The 22,229-nt window shown below is 39.9% G+C and overlaps 1 protein-coding gene across 1 annotated transcript; it reads left to right on the top strand.

Moving 5' to 3' along the window:
* Window positions 1-754: 754 nt before the first annotated feature.
* Window positions 755-5,576, top strand: LOC149374082 (uncharacterized). The gene is made up of 6 exons (XM_089594996.1): window positions 755-851; window positions 3,101-3,317; window positions 3,390-3,931; window positions 4,010-4,278; window positions 4,360-4,689; window positions 4,926-5,576. The coding sequence occupies exons 1-6, from the start codon at window positions 755-757 to the stop codon at window positions 5,574-5,576; spliced, it is 2,106 nt and encodes a 701-aa protein (XP_089451122.1).
* The last annotated feature ends 16,653 nt before the right edge of the window (window positions 5,577-22,229 follow it).

The raw sequence follows: 22,229 nt of genomic DNA on the forward strand, positions 1-22,229 counted from the left end.
TGTAGATAATGGGCATTTCCCTAAAAGAAAATTATATTGAAACACTTGTTACTGAGAAAAAAATGCTTCGATCGTTATCAATATATAAAACCGGGATTTAAAAAAAACAGCAATATCGGTAGTGGACTGTTAACCTTTGCTGTCTAACGAGTAATAAGTCAATTCTGTACGCAAACCCGAATAATCTTTATGCATTCTTGAATTGCAATAATCTCACACTGAATTTCCTTCGACATCAACAGATATTTGTCACTTAAATAAGTATCAGTGAATTTTGTATGCTACTTTCTATGTTGCGTAGCAGTTTCCTGAGGTGACACTTTAAGAACAATGCATAAATTTTTCACATAAAATTGTAAGATTTATGAGTCAGTATACAAATAAAAATGGAGTACGAAGTTTTTTATTTGGTTCTTTGTAAGATATTATAAAGTAACGATTTAACTGGTACAAAAAATAAATCAGACTTTATTATTGACAGTATATATACTGTAGAAATTAATAGTACTAAAACAAAGACATTATTGAGTATTGTTGTTATAACCAATTGTTTGCTTTAGTATGACCTGGACTGAGGCACGCGACACTCGCAGCTCAGTGAGTTGCCAATAGCAATCAGAGGGGCCTAGAGGGGGCTCACACGAGCACGCACTACCGCAACAATACCTTTCTTGACGTTAAGAACTTATGAGATCCAGTTAAGTGTGTGTATGTGTGTGTTAGCCCTACTCCTGGCTCTCTCTCTTTAGTCGAGATGGCTAGAGCTCCTTCCGAGCAAACGTCTCAGCCTTCTCTCTGGTTGGAGGCAAACCAGGACGTATTTCTTCTTGCTTTGCCCGAGTTCACCAGAAGTAGCAAATAAATGTTGATGTTTTAGCCAGTTGTCGGCTCAAGGGAACACCACAGCCACTCTTTCTCGCTTTGCCCGAGCTCGCCAGCCTCAGTCCACGCATAAGTATTTTCGTTAGATTATAATAAAATCGGCGAGATCAAGTTTCATATCGACTTGTCGTCTTGAATTCAAACTAACGAGGTCGTGTCTCCTGTCAACTCGTCGTCTTGATTGATGTAAACTTTTCAACAATTCAAGTTGAATTGGTTAAGCTTCAGTTTCTTAAGCCTTTCTTGTTTCAATTCGAATAAGAATTGTGCTCGAATCGTGATTTTCCTCGTGGCTAGCGACATTCTTCTAGCGCGATTATATACATGTTTATATTGATGAATAAATCACAATTTTTCATTTGTTGTAATTGTGAAGTAAGTCATCTTTATTTCAATATGGCCTTTTTCGCTACTATTAGTCGATTCGCGACTCGACTAACAAATTAATATAAAGTATTTGCCCAAGTAATTCAAGGCTCGCTAAAGGCATCCTTCTTTAGCCGAGCGAATTACAGCAAAATTTTTCATAGTAGCAGAGCGTGGTTAGTAGTCGAAAAAAAAACAAAAAAACAAATTGAATTAATAAATGTATTTTCTTTCGCATAAAATCCAACATCACATCTATCTGAAACAGTCTAGAAGGAAAAGGAGAAAGCAGCCAGCGTCGGCCAAGCAGTTATCGGTCTCCTCTTTGTGCGAGTTTTCGCAGACGGAGCCAACAGCGTCAATACCACAGATCCCTTGTCATCGCCCTACTGTGTACTCTTACAGCCTTTATCTTCGGTCTGGACGGTAGAGTGAGCGGGGAGAAACAGGTAGAAGCTGATGCTTGGTGAGCGCAACGCAATATTTTTGTCTCTCTCTCTTTCTTCAAGAATACTTTTCGAGCTTGTTATTCGTCAGACGCGTCGACCTTTAACATTGTAAGTATTGTGTATAGAGCATTTAGTGTTTTTGTTAGCGTCGTGGCTAGACAATTGGTATTAATTAAATATCTTCCTAGCTTAGATAATCTACTTTTTTGTTTCCAAGAAGGATAAAATGCATAACGCTCAGTTAAAATTAAGTACTAATATTTAGAATTTGGCTATTAATTCAACAACCAAAAAAGCTATTGATCTGCAAACAATCTATTATTTCGAGGCACGATTGGATATTTTAAAGACTTATTGGAAAACTTTTGTAAGTCGTCTCGAAGATTTGATTGAGTATAAGGCAGATTTCAAGCAATCCAAGTATTTTAGGGACGATTTTTATACTAATATTGAGATTGCATATGGATCGGCTCAGGCCTTAATATTAAGTAAAATCGCGACGTTAAAAAAAATTGAGTCTTCTAATTTAGTTCCGCCGTTGAATGTCAACTTCATGAATAAAGCTTATACCTCCCTACCTCCTCTACAGCTACCAACCTTTTCTAGAAAGCAGGAGGAGTGGGAAAGCTTTCAACAGCGATTTTCATCTCTAGTCAAAGATATGCCGACTATCCCGAATGTCGCGAAACTGCAACACTTAATGAACACCTTACAAGGCTCCGCCACGCAGCGCCTAAAGAGCATTGAAGTGACGGACGCGAATTTCCCAATTGCATAAGATAAATTAGTACGTCGACATGATAACCTTCGTATCCGGCTTTTTAATATTATTGAAAGTTGAATACAGCTACCAACAGTCAACTCTCAAAATGTACACGATTTGAATAAAATAATGGATTGCGCGGAGAAAGCGGTACGATCATTAAAGGACCTGGGATGTCCAATCAAACAAACAAACTATTTTTTAGTGTATTGTGTCATCCGTAAGCTTGATTAAAGTTCGCGAGAATCTTGGGAAATTTTGCAAGAGGCTCAGAGAGCGATTTCAAATTACACTGACCTAACGCGTTTTATTTAACGCCGCATTCACGCGCTAGAACAAGCACATAACGGCACAGATTCAGTAAATACGCGTAACAAGCAAGTTTCGTTTCAAGTATCGCAAAATCATGAAAAGCATGTATATGCTCATGCTGTTCAATCAGTCGACAGTAAAGAGAAAACCTCCGGTTGTCCCTTATGTAAAGGAAATCATGTGTTAGGTCGTTGTATGAAATTCAAAGCGATGTTGCAAAGTAAACGGCTTGAGTGAGCTAAAAGCGAGAAACTGTGTTTGAATATTTTAAGACCCTCGCATTTCGCGGATAAATGTTCCTCACCAAACTGTTGTTTTCATTGCCAAGGTAAACACCATCATAAGCTGCATTTTGACAGCCCTACTAATAAGGCTCAACAGAGCAATCAAACTAATCGCCATTCTGGAACCCCAAACACGAATGATAAGAACGCGACAACCTCTAATGAACAAGAGAAAGTAAATGTTCATAGAGCTCAAGTCGGTCACTCGGTGTTGTTAGCAACCGCGCGCATTATCGTCGTAAATCCTGATGAAAATACCTGGTCCATTTGGGCACTTATTGACCCTGCCGCATAGCGTTCTTTTATGACACAACACATTGTTTCTGATCTCAGCCTTGACTGGAAACACGTCAACATTAAGATAATCAGTGTAGGCGCAGAAACTTTGTCTAGGGCAAACAAAGACGTAGTACTAAATATAAGCTCAAGCAAAACACTCGATTTTAAATTGAACGTGTTTGCATTAGTTCTTCCTAAGCTTTCGCAGTTTTTACCTAGTGAGAGAGTAGCTTATTCAGTTTGGCCACACATCAGGGGTATTGAACTGGCTGATCCTGATTTTGCAGAGCCTCAAAAGATAAATTGCATATTTGGTGCTGATGCTTCCTCGGTGGTTATTCTCATTTGTCTTATTCAAGGACCTGAGAACACCCTAGTAGATCAGAATTCGGTCTTCGGTTGGCTCCTGACTGGTCCAACGTCAAGCCATTCTTGTAGCTGCCATACAGCACAAGTGCGTGCTTTTCACGTACACACCGAACCTCCTATCTCGGAAAACCTTCAAAAGTTTTGGGAGATTGAGGAGGTGCCCCGTAAATCCCTACTGACGAAGGACGAGATCTATTGCGAGAAGTTATTCATTCAAACATATTCACGTACCAAAAAAGGTCGTTTTGTAGTTTAATTGCCTCTTCGCAAAAATCCTGAATTTATAAGCTCCTGAGATATTGCAGTGGCTTGGTCATTACGCTCTGAAAAGCGTCTTAGTAGCAATCCAGACCTCGCAGAATCGTATCGTAAATTCATCGAGGACTACATCAAATTACAGCACATGAAGCTCGTTTCGTCAGAAGAGCTTCATTGCCCGTGTTATTATCTTTCGCATCATGCTGTGATACGACCTGAGAACTCGAGCAAGATACGTGTTGTTTTGAATGCGTCACAACGGACTTCAAGCGGTCTTTCATTGAATGATTACCTGTTGCCTGGCCCCAAGCTTCAGGCTGATATTCTTTAAGTTATAGCTCAATGGCGCTTTTACAGATTTGTTTTCACTACATACGTCGTGCAAATGTTCAGACAGATCTTGGTGCATTCCAACGATGTGGACTGGCAACAAGTATTATGGCGCTCTTCGACTGATCAGTTCATTCGTGATTATAAGTGTGTTACAGTAACTTATGGCACATCATCGGCCCCATACTTGGCTCTAAAGGTCATGCAGCAGCTGGTAGTGAATGGCACAGAATTTCACCCACATGCGTCTGAGACTTTACGACACAAGCTCTACATCGATGATCTCTTCGCAGGTGCTGATACGATCGAGACAGGACAAGAGCGCCGAGATCAACTTATACAACTTTTGGCCTCCGCTGGTATGCCTTTGTCTAAATGGGCAACAAACGATTCTAGGGTTCTGCACGGTTTAGCTTCAGTCTCAGCTAAGTAGATAAGTTTGAAGCTCAATGAGGTAATATCAACTTTAGGCCTGAAGTGGCTCCCTAATCTTGATGCCTTTACATTTATCACAAAGCCCGTCTCTGTTAAAGGTGAAGTCACTAAGCAATCTATCGTGCTGTGATTGCTCGTCCATTTGACCCGCTCAGATTGTTGGTCCCGACAACGATAACGGCCAATATAATTTAACAGAATCTTTGGCTCAACAATCTCGACTGGGACTCACCGGTGCCTGAGGCTATTAATCATCGCTGGGCAAGCCTTCGTAATGAGCTCCGAAAAGTCTCGCTCATACGGATACTCCGCTGGCTCGGAGGAAGAGAGAAGGACAAATGGCACTTGCATGGCTTTGCTAATGCGTCAAAGAGAGCGTACGCAGCAGCCCTATACGCAGTGATACCAGGCCAAGCTGTGCATCTACTCTTTGCCAAGACCAAGTTGGCTCTCACGAGGGTACAGATGCTTCCCAGGCTCGAGCTGTGCGGCTGTACTCTCTTAGCTTGCCTGGTTCAAAACTTGCTGGGAAATGTACCAACAAAGCCAATCAGTATCAACTTCTGGTCAGATTCTATGGTCGTCTTGGAGTGGTTAAAGAGTCATCCCTCTCGATGGCCTACTTTTGTGGCTAACAGAACCAGCGAATTACTCACTGGACTGCCTGCAGCAGTGTGGCAGCATGTAAGATCCGTAGATAATCCTGCAGACTGTGCTCCACATGGCTTAACTTCGGCTGCTCTTGCAAAGTATGATATTTGGTGGAGGGGACCGAAATGGCTGATACAAGAAGGAAGTATTTGGCTTTCTCTCACATCGCCTGAGATGCCTGACCAAGTGAAGCTCTAAGCCTCTGCAATTCAGAGAAAGCCGCCTGAAAATTTAAAGCAAGCTGTGAACCCTGAATGCCTTCCGTCGTTTTAAAAGTTCTCCTGCTTTGCCAAAATCATCAGGATTATCGCCTACAGCTACCGTTGGCGCTTACGTATTGTGCATAAGCAATTGATGCTATCCAACGTGCCTCTAGCAGCCGAGGAGCAGAGATTAGCAAGGACTTATTGCTTTAGAGCGATTTAACTTTAGCATTACCAAACTGAGAGGCAAAATTTGGCAGATGGTCAAACTGCCTCAAAACGCAGTCCATTAAGTCAGCTTAGTCCCTTTCTCGATGACCTAGGCCTCATTCGAGTAGGAAGAAGACTTTATCACTCATGGCTGCCTTATAGTGAGATGCACCCCATCATTCAACCAGGCAATTGTTAATTTGTAAGGCGACTCGTTAAAGAAGCGCATCGACTTACGTTGCACGGAGAAGTGCAATTAATGCTGTTGCATCTGCGTCGATCTGTGTGGATTATCAGAGGGCCACGAGTCGCCGCAGGAGTGCTACACCGATGAACCGTCTGCACTTACTTTGCAGCAAAATGTAGCCCACAGCAGATGGGACAACTACCAGCAGCTTGAGTTACTCTGCGTCTTTCTTTGCACACACAGGTGTAGATTATGCAGGACCCACCTAGATCCTATTCTCAAGAGGACAAGGCACTACGTCTACAAAGGGCTATCTTGCAACTTTTGTTTGCATGGTCACATGTGCCGTGCACATTAAAGTGGTGTCCGACCTTACCACGGACTCATTTATCGCGGCTTAAGCAAGATTTTGCGCGCGACGAGGCGTGTAAAATATCCCGTATTCGGATAACGCCACCAACTTCAAGGGTGTGGCCTCAGAGCTTCAGCGAATGTTCAGCAGATCATCAAACTTCACCGTCAGCCTGATCGACAATGTGACCACTTAGGGCACGAACTGGTCCTTCATAATGCCGCGATCTCCTCATTTTAAAGGATTGTGGGAGGCCGCAGTGCGCAGTGTAAAGTATCACCTCACTCGAGTCATCGGAGAAACAAGGCTAACATTCGAGGAGCTGTCAACCTTGTGCACCAAGATCGAAGCCTGCCCTAAATTCCAGGCCGCTTTGCCCTCTCAGCAACGAAGTCTCTGCAGAGCTTGCTCTTACGCCATCACACTTTCTCGTCAGTTCTGCGTTTCTGTCTCATCCCGAGCCTTACGACGAGTTGCAGCAACCAATTCGGCTGTGCAGTCGCTAGAAGTTGCTGTCGGACCTACGCAACTCCTTTTCGACTAGTTGGAGAAATAAGGTACTCCACCAGCACTTAAACTGCAACAAATCGCTGAAGCCCCAACCCAATATCGCCAAGGGCAACGTCGTTATTATCAAAGACGAACTCTCACTTCCAGCTAAGTGGCCCTTGGGATAAGTTACCGCTACACACCCAGGTGCTGACGGACTTGTACGAGTCGCTACGATCAAAACGGCTGACACCAAGTTTGATCGACCAATCGTTGAGCTTATAAATTTGCTTGACGAGCCAGAATCGTATGAGTGTTTCAAGGATGAAGTGAATTAGTGCAACAAACTGTAATAGCTTAATGTTAGCAAAAAGAAAAGACTAATTGCGATTATGGTTTGATACTGTAGGACAATTTGTTGAAAACATTATGTAAAATCACTACTAACTCAACTGCAACGAAGCTTCGCGAGTAGGGTTATTTACTAAAATATTCAATGCTAATTTGTCTCTTAATTTTAATTTTATTTAGCTCACGAAACTTTGACTTATGTGTTCTATTTTGTTTTGCCTTTTTTTGACTAGCTTATATTGAAATCCTGCTACTACACGGAAAGCACAGAATAGTGCAGTTTTCTTAAGGATCTTCTTATTACTTTTATTTTTCTAGATTAAACCTAGTTTTTTGTAATAATGATGCAGTTTCACCAAAAAGTGGCAGTGTTTTGTCAAAACTTGCTTGTTATTATATTTCATCGTGTTATATTCATTTTCATATAAATCTTGTTATCAAAATGATAAAATTGTGTGAAATACAGTTGTTACAGCGAAAAATGATAGATATATAAGTTATGTTTGATACACTCAAGTCTGTGAAACCTATCACGGTCTCAAGAAGTTGCTCTAAGTATTTATTTTATAATAATGTTACACAAAAAATACAAAACAGGTCAATTTTCTTAGTAATCTTCTCATTACTTTCATTTTGCTAGATAAAACATCGTTTTTTGAGATTACGTTGTAGTTTAACAAGAAAGTAATAGTATCTTCTTAAAGACTAGAATTTTATTAATATTTAGAAGAAAAAATTAATAACATCAGTTGAGATTTAATGATCAGGCAGACTTTATAACGAAAAAAGTGCTTTGCGTACCACTGTGTGACAGGTCCCCTTTTCAATCGGGGTTATTCAGGGATGGTTTCTAGCCCTTTTGTTATTTTTTACCTTGAGAGAACGGGAAAACTGGAGACTCTGTCCCAACTCTCTATTCCCTTCACGGAATTTTTTTTGAGGCTAGATTGGGATGTACACCTAATATGTTGAGATGAGGATCCTTGCAAGAATCTTCTCCTTGTAAGTTGGCTATGGTTGGCTGCTCAGGATTGGCCGATCCAAGTGCCTTCTGGGCTGGTTCCTGGCAAGATTTCTATTTTCTTGCTTTCTCTGGGAAAGGCTCCTCTATTACGAAGGGTTGAAGGCCTTTACTCCAGGTCTCCTAATGTGGACTTGTCTTCCGAGATCTAGCAAAACAAACGTTACGGTTTCCCTTAAGACTAATGGGGGAGGGAACCAATACCTACCATGGGTGCCAGTAGAGGCTAGCCAACCACACGAAAGCTTTGATACCATGGCAGTAAAGGTAGTGTTGGTTGTCCACAAGCCTATCTGGCTCACCAGACTCTCTAGTTTCTTTTTTAGAACGGGCAGCCAAAAGGATCTGACGAGAAATCGTGGAGGCTGCCTTTTAAAAAGAAAATTTTCTGAGTCGGTGTCCTCCTCTTTTTTCAGTTAGAAAGAGGTCGTTTTAGACCTCCGATATACATGATACCCTTTCTACCTCTCACAACAATCTGTCCAACTACTTTTTGAGCTCTTTATCAAACAAATTCACAAGCTCATAATCTTTCTCTTTCAATGCATCCGTTCTTTTTCTTTTCCGCCTTCTCTCTTTCTTCCCTGGCTCATTATCCTCTTTCTTTATTGCCTCTAACCCGTCTCTTTGTTTTTTTCTATAACTTCCATGCAGCTTTGACCCCCTCTTTCTCCTCATTCAACTCCAGAAGCTACATCTTTTTTCTGGCCCTATCCCTTGGACCTCCTCTGACCGGTTTGGAGACAAAAGCTCGCTACCTTCTATTTTGGGATTCCTAAGTCTTTACTGGGCTCTGTGTACATTAACAAAACAAGTAGATGAAAATGTTGTCATCCTATCACTGTCCTATCTATACTACTTTCGTCCTCTTTTCAGCTCATATCTTTTGAGTTTTGATACGTGGGCTTCGTTGAAACGGTGACTCTTTCCCTCCCCTTCTCCTAACACGCAGACAGTCGGCGACTTAATCTTGACAACTTCATAGGGTCCTTTGAATTAAGGTGAAAGTTTCGCTGAGAACTTCTTTGATGCAGCAGATTAAGAATGGGACCTTTGCAGTACTAGAGTTCCTATCGTAAATCTGACGTCTTTCTTATTTTTATGAAATCGCTTGACTTGGGCTTCCCTTGCCGTATCTATATGCTTAGCGACTTAGTCCCGCAATGAATCGTACCTTTTTATCCTGTCCATTCAAGCCTCAGGTCCTATCTTCTCGATAGTCTTAATGGTCTTTACCTCTCTCCGAAAGCTTTTCACTGGTCTAGAGTGCTGGCCATAATTTAAATGGGCTGGGGATATCTTTGTTGTGGATTGGGTCACCATATTTATGGCATGCCAAATGTCGTAAAAGAAGTGACTCTAATTCTGATGATTTACTCCCACAAAAATTGCAACAATATTTTTTGTCGTTCTATTACTGCGTTTCACCGGATCTGCTTAGGAGTTATACGATGATGCAAACATGTGTTTAACGCCATACTCGTCCAACGTCTCACGTACTAGTTGGTTGTCGAATTTCTTTCCATTGTCCGTCAAAAAAAAATTCAGGGTCTTCCACCTAAACAGTATTAGCTCTGCGAAGGCCCTCACCACCAACTTTCTGTCTGCCTTCCTGAGAGGCTTTACCTCAATCCATCTCGTGAAAAGGTCTTGAAAGACTTCCAAGTATTTATGCCCTATCTAACTGGGTGAAAGCTCCATCAGGTTGGTGGCTACTACTGCTCAGGGTCTCTCTACTATCCACTTCCCCAATAATCCTTGAGCTCCTGTTTGTGGTACCTTATAGATTTGGTACTCTGGACACGCCCTTATAAAACTCCTCACATCGTTATACATTCCCAGCCAGTAATATTCTCGAGCTACTTTGTCGTATGTTTTCTCTATCCCCAAATGCCCACTTAAGGGGAGGCAGTGTGCATCGTAAGTTACCTTTTCTCGTGATTCGGCTGGGACTACTTGTCTTTAGCTTTCTTCTGAAAACGCAATAGAATTCAGTAATGGATCGTAATGATGCCTGTAAAGCCTACCTTTTTCCATCCGTCAACCATTACACGTGTACGGAGTCTCGCCTATCTCATTTACTAGTACTGATGTGTAATTTCAAAATTCCATTGCTGCATCTAACTTGCCCACCTAGATAGTCTTCCCATTAGTTCCTGCAAGTTACTCAACCACTTTAAAGCAGCGTAATCTGTCATGACGATGAACTCATATCCCTCTAAATAGGGGCGTAACTTTTGAATGGCCCAGATCAGTGCCAAACACTCTTTCTTCGTGGTACTATAGTTCATCTCCACGGGTGAAGGAACTTGACTCACATATATAATGGGGTTTCCGTCTTTGCTTTTTTGAGTAAGTATGGCTCCTAAGGCATACCCACTCACGTCCGTCTGTAAGACGAACAGCTTCGAGAAGTCAGGTCTCGCCAAGACTGGTGCGGTAGTAAGTGGCCTTTTTAAACCGTGAAATGCTTCCTTTTGGTCTCGATTCTAGATCCATGGTTGTTTTTTCCACAGTATTCTAACCAACAGCACCTTTAACTCTGAGTCCTCCTTTATAAACCATGAATACCATCCTACCATTCCCAAAAACCACCGAAATTGTCGGACATTCTTTGGCTCAGGATAATAAGGAACTGGCTATACCTTCTTTTAATTTGGTCACAACCCCTCGTTATCCAGAAAAAATCCTAAATATGTCAACTATGACATGCAAAACTCACATGTCTTCCTTTTCACTTGCAACCTGGCCTCTACTAACCTCTTTAAAACCAACAGTTAATAAAATTTCTATTTTTCATAGACATCCATAGCTATAACTATGTTATCCAGATATCTGAAAACGAGGGGTTGCAATTCTTCTCCAAATAGTGCGTCAATCAGACACTGAGACGTCATAGGCATATTGCTTTGTCCGAACGGCATCTTCATGTATTGCCAGAGTCCCAACCCTTGTACAGCAAAGACCGTAAACCTTCGACTTAACCTGGCCATTGGTACTTAATAATACGCCTGCTGAAGGTCCATCTTGGACAAGTATTTGGAGTCAGGCAGTCCGTCTCAGATGGTACCTATGCTGGACATAGGATATGTATCCCGCTTGGTTACGTTATTCAGAATCCTAAGGTCAATACAGAACCAATACGTACCATCCGGCTTTATGTGTGAGACGGTAGCCTGACAGTCATTACTAGCAAATCCCTCTATGATTCCCTCTTGAAACAACCGCTTCACCTCCTCAACAGCTACCTCGTGCATCTTTGGGGACATCCGTCGATACGCGGTAGGGGTTTATCGAACGTTACTTTAATTACATGTTCTGTAAGGAGTCTCTCCCAAAGATTTCTTGGTAGATTCTAACATGCCATCCACAATTTTCTCTATCTCTTCTCGCTCCTCTGTCAAAATTTCACCAATCTCCGCACACTCTGCGAAGACTTAGGAGAATACCCCTAGGTGCATTTTCCATATTTTTGAATAAGTGCCACTCTTCCTTGAACACCCAAAGTACCTTTCAGCCCAATTGCGAATTCATATCAAACATATCTTGAAAATCACATCCCAAGATAATGTCTTGATTGATGATATCAATCGGTAACTGCCCAAAACTGTATTTCTCTTACGTCATAGTCAACTTCACAGCTAATCTTTAAAGTCCATAAAACTCGTGACAAGGTAGCATTAACACTAAGCGTTAATGGGCTCCAGCCTACTTTGTAAACGTTCAGCTAGTTTTTGTCCTACCAGTGACGATTGGGCTCTGGTATCGAGGAGGGCACTGTATTTCTGCCCCCATCCCCCTCAATTCTACCGATAAAAAAGGTTGATTTTTGCTGTTGGTGCTGGCCTCTCACGTAATCCCTTCGTGGTTATCCTCTCTATCTGGGTGTTTCTCGAAACTATCGTTATTATCTTTTGGGGGTGTGATATGGTCGCGGCTTGACGCTCCATCCTCCACTGACAGAGCTGCGCCTGAGCTTGGTAACTAAAAATTTTGGTCGTAAGTTTTTGTCCCCACAAGCCTCATTGTAAAAAAATCCTGGAGGTCTTCAAAATCTACCTGTTAAGGTACGTCTTTATTCTAGAACGGAATGACTCGCTTTCCCTTTTCTTGTCACTTTATTTTCTAATCAGCCTTTTTTACGTCCATATCACTATTTCTACACAGTAACCACACCTCTAACCTCTTACTCATCTTCACGTATTCCCCAGTCGGTTTAACTTTCACTGCAACTTCATTTAACTTTAACGCTTGACTTACCTTCTCCTCCCTTAGCCTGTCAATGATTTTCTAAGAGAATTTAGTCCCGTCTTTAATATTAGTAGCCGCTTGCCCATGCTCATCCTCTCATGTTACCTCTGACTGATTATCCTTATTCTTACTCTGTGGCTTTTAAATGGTCTCCTTAGGGACCAAAAACCTAACCTGATCCCTTAACTTCCTCTCAACTTCTTTTCTCGGTCTCGTCTCAGTTTTATTTTCTTCTAAATCTAGCCTTGGACAAAACGTGGTGGTTGCGGAAGTGAACTTATTTAATTTTGGGCCCCACACACCTCGTTTCCCATTGTCTTCCACCAGAACTTACATTTGGGGCAGGATGAAAATACTACTTCTTGGGTACTGTAAGCCTGACACTCGACTGTCAGTTTAGTTTTAAGGTTCACTGGGGGATCTTCTTAGCTGGAAATTTCGTTTCAAGTGTCCTTAACTCCCACGCACGTAACAAAGCGACTCTAAGCACTGCGCTAAACGATGACCGATAGACTGGCTGGTGTTACACGTGGTATAAGATCCACTTTCTCCTCCAGCTTCCTCTCGGCTGACTGTCTACTCAGGGATCGCCCTCTGTTGGGTCCCGTTAGAAGTTGGAACCGCCATCTGACCCTCCTTCTGACGTTGGTTGGGGATTTTGCAGCCTCCTGACTATTCCAAGGCATAGTCTTTTATTACTGGACCCACTTTAGAGGGTTTGAAGCTTGAGCAAAGTTGGTAATCAACTATAAAGGTATATATTAGGGGCTGTATTTTAGGATTCTCTCTTCTCTTCTCTTTTCTTCCCATAGACGTGGTGATTGAAATTGTGTACGTTGTCGTGTACGTCGTCATCGTCGTTACGGTTGGTACCCTAGAGTTCATTAGTGGTGTATAGATGTTTGTGTTTCTCTCCTCTAATTGACTCCACTTGTCCATTACCTCTCACCTGCTCGCACTCACCCGTTTACTCTTCTATCTATGCTGCACTGACATGGATACTTCCCTCATCGAACTCGTAACCCCTGGCCTTGACAAAGACACCAGGCTGTTAATTCTCTTTGATTCTTACCGATCTCTACGCAATAACTCCCTGGCTATTAACTCGTTCGCGGTTCCAAAATGCATCATCCTTCAGGTACTGTGTCTTCATTGTCCCTTATTTCTGTTCGCTGGCACGTCTTCCTCGTACTTGAATGTAGATACTATTGTATAGGTCTACCTCTAACACTAGTACTTGTAAAAATCTGTTCTTTATAATGGTCTCATCTCCCTTGGCACTAAATTTCCTTAAAATAAGTTCCCTTGCAACCACCTCCACCATAATTGTCGTGATACTGCGTCTAAGTGCAGGCAGCTGCCACGTGTCTAAAAGCTCCTGCATTATTCCTCTATGCAACGCCATTCTGTTACCCACGCTAAAAGGCTAGAAAAACACCAAAAACCTAAACGACCCTACCTAACAAGGATACATTGTTTGTGTATCCTCGTTTATTTGCACTTGTTGCCGATGGTCTCAACTGAATATACAATTGAAACAAATACTATTGGGATTTTTTTATGAAAACCTATATATATATTGAGTAAAATTAATAAGCACTTATAATGGTTTCCCGTATTCACTTATTTACTCCCCGATCCAAGCAACACCCCAATCCACTCACACTTACACTCAAACACTCACAAACTCTTAGGCACTGGCAATCCCTTCTTGATTAGTGACATACTTTCCCACTTAAGGAATGCCATTTGTGACGAGGGTTTTTTAGCTGATTGTTTATCAGTTACCCAGATCCTGTCACATATATTTTCTCACGTATGTAACTTACTAGCTCCTACACACTAGATTCCTCTCTTCCAGGAGGTCTGCCACACGTGTCTAGCTTGGAATAGCCAAACACCCCTTAAAACAAATTATAAAAAAGAGAAGGGGGCACTAATGAAAAATAAACACGATCACTTAAAAACGTTTACAGCGCGCCCGCACTATTTATTCTCCCTTATACACTCTAAATTAATATCTACACTTTCTGTCTCTTCTAACTACATATGTGTTTATAAATATATATGTATATATCTATGTGTCGGCACACTGATATCAAGGTCAATGGGTCCATGCGAACACTTCACGAACGTCCACTCTGCCAGACTTCTCCGTGCTATCTTCTCACACACGCACACACACCCTCAAATACACCTCATACATAATTAGTTTACCCTACGCTTATACAACCCCACACGCAATTACCTTTAATTCACCTAGATCGTCCCTAACCCTGACGTCCTTGTCTATACAAATTTTGTTAATTAAGTAAAAAAAAAAATGACAAAAAAGTTCTAGTTAAATTTATTGTAGCTTAATCAATATTTCTAGTTAATTAAAACAAGATACTATAATATGTACAAAATTTGTAAGAAATTTAAGATACTAGCAAACAATAAAAATATTTATTAAACTATTAACAAAATAAAAGACTGTAATAAAGATTTTCTCAAAAGAATTATTTAACTAATGTTAGAAGATATTACTAAGCTTTGCTGTAATACAGTAAAACAATAAAATTGCCCAGAGTATATTGATACAAGGCACATTCATGTATCTGCAAGAAAAAGTGCTCATATAATAAAGAGTCAGTGCAATAGATCTGTTAAATAGTTGAGTTAAAGGCAACAAGCGACGAATGAATGATCAAGGGCAGTGCAGGCCTCGGTCCCAAGCCGTCAAACTTCTGAAAGGTTGGGAAGTAAAGCTTCCGAGAGAAGATAGTGGAAAGACGAGAAACAGTTTCTGGAGTAAATGGAGGACTGACAGAATAGTGCAGAATTCAGCGACTACGAAATCTTGAGTGCTCTACCATACGTTTTGTCCCAGGAAGCGAGCCATTAGTTTCAGACTATAAGACGATAGTTACAACACTGGAATGAGTTCAAAGTATCGTTCAGGAGACAATACGTTAGAGAGTATAATGAAGAGGACCTCTAGGATGACCTTCATCGGTGCATGCAAGCCAAGACCGAGAGAATTGCAGTGCATGTATCCAAATTCAAATACATCGTCTCGAGGTTTACGGTGCCACTCTCTAGGTGATCCGTGGTAATACTGGTGCGATAAAATTTTCTGCCTAAGTACCACCGGGCCATGTACGACAAACTAGTCATGAGCCTTGATAATATTGAGACTTGCCACCACCAGCCGACAAGATGCACGTGCCTTGGGCAGGATTTTCTGGAGCTCCAGTGATCAAAGCTAGGATCACAAGCGTGGCCGACGCGAGTGAGGAGAAAGGATCAAAGATCCAAAATGCATCAAGGAAGAATACGGGAAACATAGGAAAGAAAAACGGCAAGAAAGAGAATAAGCCAACCAGCAGAGGGGGTGAAGTGAAGACTCGGAGCAAGGAAAAGAATGAGTCTTCATTTTTAACCTACCTTTATAGTTGATTACCAACTTTGCTCAAGCTTCAAACCCTCTGCAGTGGGTCCAGTATTAGAAGACTATGCCTTGGAATAGTCAGGAGGCTGCAAAATCCCCAACCAACGTCAGAAGGAGGGTCAGCTGGCGGTTCCAACTTCTAACGGGACCCAACAGATGGCGATCCCTGAGTAGACAGTCAGCCGAGAGGAAGCTGGAGGGGAAAGTGGATCTTATACTACGTGTAACACCAGCCAGTCTGTTGGTCATCGTTCAGCGCAATGCTTAGAGTCGCTTTGTTACGCGCGTAAGAGTTAAGGACACTTGAAACGAAATTTCCAGCTAAGAAGACCCCCCAGTGAACCTTAAAACTAAACTGACAGTCAAGTGTCAGGCTTACAGTACCCAAGAAGTAGTATTTTCATCCTGCCCCAAATGTGAGTTCTGGTGGAAGAAAATGGGAAACGAGGTGTGTGGGGCCCAAAATTAAATAAGTTCACTTCCGCAATCGCCGCGTTTTGTCCAAGGCTAGATTTAGAGGAAAATAAAACTGAGACGAGACCGAGAAAAGAAGTTGAGAGGAAGTTAAGGGATCGGGTTAGGTTTTTGGTACCTAAGGAGACTATTTAAAAGACACAGAGTAAGAATAAGGATAATCGGTCAGAGGTAACATGAGAGGATGAGCGTGGGCAAGCGGCTACTAACATTCAAGACGGGACTAAATTCTCTTAGAAAATCATTGACAGGCTAAGGGAGGAGAAGGTAAGTCAAGCGTTAAAGTTAAATGAAGTTGCAGTGAAAGTTAAACCGACTGGGGAATACGTGAAGATGAGTAAGTGGTTAGAGGTGTGGTCACTGTGTAGGAATAGTGATATGGGGGTAAAAAAGGCTGATTAGAAAATAAAGTGACAAGAAAAGGGAAAGCGAGTCATTCCGTTCCAGAATGCAGACGTACCTTAACAGGTAGATTTTGAAGACCTCCAGGATTTTTTTACAATGAGGCTTATGGGGACAAAAACTTAGGACCAAAATTTTTAGTAACCAAGCCCAGGCACAGCTCTGTCAGTGGAGGATGGAGCGTCAAGCCGCGACCATATCACACCCCCAAAAGATAATAACGATAGTTTCGAGAAACACCCAGATAGAGAGGATAACCACCAAGGGATTACGTGAGAGGCCAGCACCAACAGCGAAAATCAACCTTTTTTATCGGTAGTATTGAGGGAGATGGGGGCTGAAATACAGTGCCCTCCTCGATACCAGAGCCCAATCGTCACTGGTAGGACAAAAACTAGCTGAACGTTTACAAAGTAGGCTGAAGCCCATTAACGCTTAGTGTAAATGCTACTTTGTCACGAGTTTTATGAACTTTAAAGATTAGCTGTGAAGTTGACTATCACGTTAGAGAAATACAGTTTTGGGCAGTTACCGATTGATATCATCAATCAAGACATTATCTTGGGATGTGATTTTTGAGATATGTTTGATATGAATTTGCAATTGGGCTGAAAGGTACTTCGGGTGTTCAAGGAAGAGTGGCACTCATTTAAAAATATGGAAAATGCACCCAGGGGTATCCTCCTAAATCTTCGCAGAGTGTGCGGAGATGGTGAAATTTTGACAGAAGGGTGAGAAGAGATGTAGAGAATCGTGGATGGCATGTTAGGATCTACCGAGAAATCTTTGGGTGAGACTCCTCTTACAGAACATGTAATTGAAGTAACGTTCGATAAACCCCTACCGCGTATCGACGGATGTCCCCAAAGATGCACGAGGTAGCTGTCGAGGAGGTAGAGCGGTTGTTTCAAGAGGGAATCATAGAGGGATTTGCTAGTAATGACTGTCAGGCTACCGTCTCACACATAAAGCCGGATGGTACGTATTGGTTCTGTATTGACCTTAGGATTCTGAATAACGTAACCAAGCGGGATACATATCCTATGTCCAGCATAGGTACCATCTGAGACGGACTGCCTGACTCCAAATACTTGTCCAAGATGGACCTTTAGCAGGCGTATTATTAAGTACCAATGGCCAGATTAAGTCGAAGGTTTACGGTCTTCGCTGTACAAGGGTTGGGACTCTGGCAATACATGAAGATGCCGTTTGGACAAAGCAATATGCCTATGACGTCTCAGTGTCTGATTGACGCACTATTTGGAAAAGGATTGCACCCCCTCGTTTTCAGATATCTGGATAACATAGTTATAGCTATGGATGTCTATGAAAAATAGAAATTTTATTAACAGTTGGTTTTAAAGAGGTTAGTAGAGGCCAGGTTGCAATTGAAAAGGAAGACCTGTGAGTTTTGCATGTCATAGTTGACATATTTAGGATTTTTTCTGGATAACGAGGGGTTGTGACCAAATTAAAAGAAGGTATAGCCAGTTCCTTATTATTCCGAGCCTTTGTTTGTTTACGAATATATGAAAGGCACCGACGCGCTAGAGCGCCGGGTTATTCTATAAGGATCGGATTCCCATGAGTAAAAACGTAAATGCGGCGCGTGTTGGGTTTGATTTTTTTTCTGGTATCGCGTAGATGTCGTCACGCATTTTTTCATCATTCTCTTTTGGTTATTCAAGAGCAGCGGCTCTGACCTTGTACGTACTACTTTGGTATACGCCGGATCATAACAGTTGTTGTCATACGCGAATAGTGATACTTAAATTTTCGGAATTCACCTCCGACGGTTATCATTATTTTCTTTTGCGTTCGGCCATGCGACTTACTCGAAACTAGTCCCATGCCGTATTGACTATAATATTTTGCATTCAGCATATTCTTCTTTCTTCTTGCGTGTATGTACATTTTTTACCACACTACATTTTGCGTTACCGGCCATATGCCACTTGTTTTTTAACAGCCCGGCAATTTTCCTAATTATTCGTCTCATATCGATATTTATAAGCAATTTACCCGAATGACGGATTAATACACATTGTTGCAATTATTTTTGTATTGATATGATAAATCATATTTTAACAGTAGTTATTCCTTGTTATTGTGATACTTTATGTGAGCCTCTGTCCTCACCACCCACACTACTTTTTCATATATAAAAAACCCCTTTCAAACTGTAAGAAAATTTCTACTTTTTTTTATGCAAGATATAATGGGTCATAGTTTTTGAATTTTTTAAATCATGTGTTTAATCTTTTCTTAGTTGTAGAAAGATATTGACAACAATAAACAATAATCTATCAGTTTCTCAGGTTTTATTCTATTATCTGCAACAGTTATTAGGATTCATTTATAGTTTTAGACCGTTTAATATAAAAAATTACTGTACTAGTCTTCTATCACTGTATTATTAACATTTTCTTTTTACTATTTATTTTTTTTAAATTAATTAAATGAGAAAAACTGTGTAAAATTGTTCTTAGTATATTAGTTATGGGCTAACTTCAATATAAATATATAAATGGTTAAATGGCACCATCGTGCATTGTGAGTAATTAGATCAATTAAAATATTTCATTATAAAATTTTAATCGTATTGTGTACTTTATTTTTCACACATTGGTTATAACAACAATACTCAATAATGTCTTTGTTTTCGTATTATTAATTTCTACAGTATATATACTATTGAGTCTCATATTAACACCAATTTTTTGGACAGAGCTCACTTGCTTAGTTGTATAATTACAATAATAATACTACTATTCATTTAGTTATTCTTTACTGTTTATTTAACATTTCTTTGGCTCCGTCGGATAAATCTTTGTTTTGCCTTACTTTTTTTAAACGCTTAGATGTTATTAATGGATCAGTAGTTATAAGTAAAGAATGAATGATATTTGTATTTGTAGAAATTCTATCAATCATTTTGCTATGTTCTAGTCTAACCTTTCTAAAAACTTTACTGTTACACTCTAGAGGTTTTTTCGAGAAGCATCCCAGTAAATTAAAATGATTAATAATATCACTACCATGGATTACAATCTTACATAGTGTTGGCGACATTGTGTACCAAGGATATAGTTTTACGTACAACTCAGCTATCACTAAAGCAACATTTTTAAACTTTATGGAATCAACTTTTTTCTTGCAAGTTAACAATTGCAGAATCATGTGAGTCCTTGTAATCAAATTTTCATCCACACCTGTGACTTCTGCAGCTATTTTTGAATTTTCTAAGAAAATCCTTGCTATATTTTAAGTGTTTGTTGTTCCTGATCCCTGCCTTACAATATCTACTGAGATAGATAAAGAAGACTTTAAATTCTCTTGTACTTTCTTTTTTCTCCCATCTTACGTTGATTTTTCTGTCTGTCTCAGCTTAAAACTTTTAAAAATCTCAATTGTCATTAATGTATACCAATTCAGAACGTGTAACTAACACACTATTTCATTTTACTAAAAATTGATTGTGAAATCTCTAAAAGGAATGATTGAAAAATTTTTAAACTCATTTGTTACACGTAAACTTGTTTTTGGATTTTTTTCTATTGCTAATACGAGCTTTCATCATCACTGATTGCAAGAACTTAATTTCACTTATCAGATAAATGCAATTGGTACTGTTGTATTGTTATTTCCTAATACATGAAACCATAACATGTAACATCATCGTGCAAGTATACTATTTTTCTGTCAACGTAGTCTGAAAGAATATCAATCATTGATCGACCTTACTGAACTAAAGTTCTCTTTTACTCGTTCAGAAGCTATAAAAATTCACTATCAAGAGAAAAAACCGTTACTTTTAACTTTTGTCACCTGTTCTCTAAAGCATCAGTCTACTCTTGACTCCTGTGACTTGCAAGTACCTTACACACGTAAGGCAGAACGTGTTGGCTGTGGCAACTTGGGCACATTTTTAAAACAGCAATAGTATCGGACTCCGCTCAGGAGCAAGGGACGACGAAGGAGGCTGACTGAAAGTGGTTTTGACAATAGCAGAGAACAGCTGAAAATTACTGCACGAAGCATAAGGGAACTACAAAGCAGCAGTAACAATAATCAGTGATAGATGTAAGTTATTTATTAGTAATATAACCAATACTTAACTTTTTCAAGTGACCCGAGTAAATTGTATGTAAAAAAATGAAGTGTTCAAATACAACGTCCAATGACAGTTAGTAAATAATTAAAAACAACGTCCAATGGTGGAACTGTCATATTTTGAATTTATTAAAAAACAAAACGACGTTTCGGCCGTTTGGACAACGTCCCGGCCCTCATCAGGTACAAAAATCTATGAGTAACAAAATTCTTTGCAATACAAATTTAAGTAAAATATAATAAACGCAAATAAAGTTACATGTATAACATACCTCTGACTCTTACGAAAGGGATGTAAAATCGTAATGTAGTCAGAGTTTCAAGCTAAGTTGCTTTCATACCCTGCACATATACAAATGACATAGTACACGCACGTAATACAATCGAATAAGAATCGCAAGCAGTTCCTTGAGACGCACATAAACAGTTCATGTTTTCCTAATACTATGAATGAAAGGGGTCCTCGAATCATGTATATAAAGTTAGTCACCTTTCTTAATTGACATAACGAGAGACCTATAACAATCTTTTAATTTTTCTGTATCTTGTTGTCTATTAATATTATTATTAAAGTAATGTATATTTAACATTTCGGAAAAAAGGCGCTTTTTGTAATTTTGTTCTATGTCTAAAATTTTAATATTATCAAAATTAAAATTATGTGTAAATTCAATGCTATGTTGTGATAGTACCGATGTATTCTTTTTTTTGTCGATGTCTCTTTTGTGCTCTGTTATTCTTAACTTTACAGCTCTCGATGTTTGACCAACACAACAGCAGTTGCAATTCGCACATGGTATGTGGTAAACAACATTTTTTTTATCGAGTGGCTCAGTTACATCTTTTCCAAGTAAAAAGATCGATTTTAATTTATTGTTTAAACTGTACATAAGACCAATGTGAAGCTTCTTACAATAATATTTAATATGACTATGCAAGTGGGGAATGTACGGTATTTATAAGATTAATTTATAATTATTTTTATTTCTGTTGCTATTGTCGATCATATTCATGTTTTTCAAGGTATTTAATCTTTAATTCACAAATTTGTCAATAAATCTTTGAGGATAGTTGTTAACTAATAAAAATTCATCAATCAATTTTAAATTATAATTATGAAATTGTGTGTCTGCTAATTTAATAGAAAAGTCTACTAGTGTGTAAATGATACCTATTTTATGTTGTGTTGGATGGTGGGAAAGAAAATTCAAGTATCGGCCTGAGTGTGTGGATTTTTGGTACCAATTAGTTAGTACTGTGTTATTTTTTTGAATAATAATCTTCAAATCCAAGAAACTGATGCTGTTGTTATGGTTACGTGTCTCAACAGTGAATTATAATTCAGGACAATAGCTATTAAAAATG

Source organism: Copidosoma floridanum, unplaced genomic scaffold (assembly GCF_036245765.1).
Source record: "Copidosoma floridanum isolate Cflo_tuat_1 unplaced genomic scaffold, Cflo_Japanese_pri ptg000022l, whole genome shotgun sequence".
NCBI classification, from domain to species: Eukaryota; Metazoa; Arthropoda; class Insecta; order Hymenoptera; family Encyrtidae; genus Copidosoma; species Copidosoma floridanum.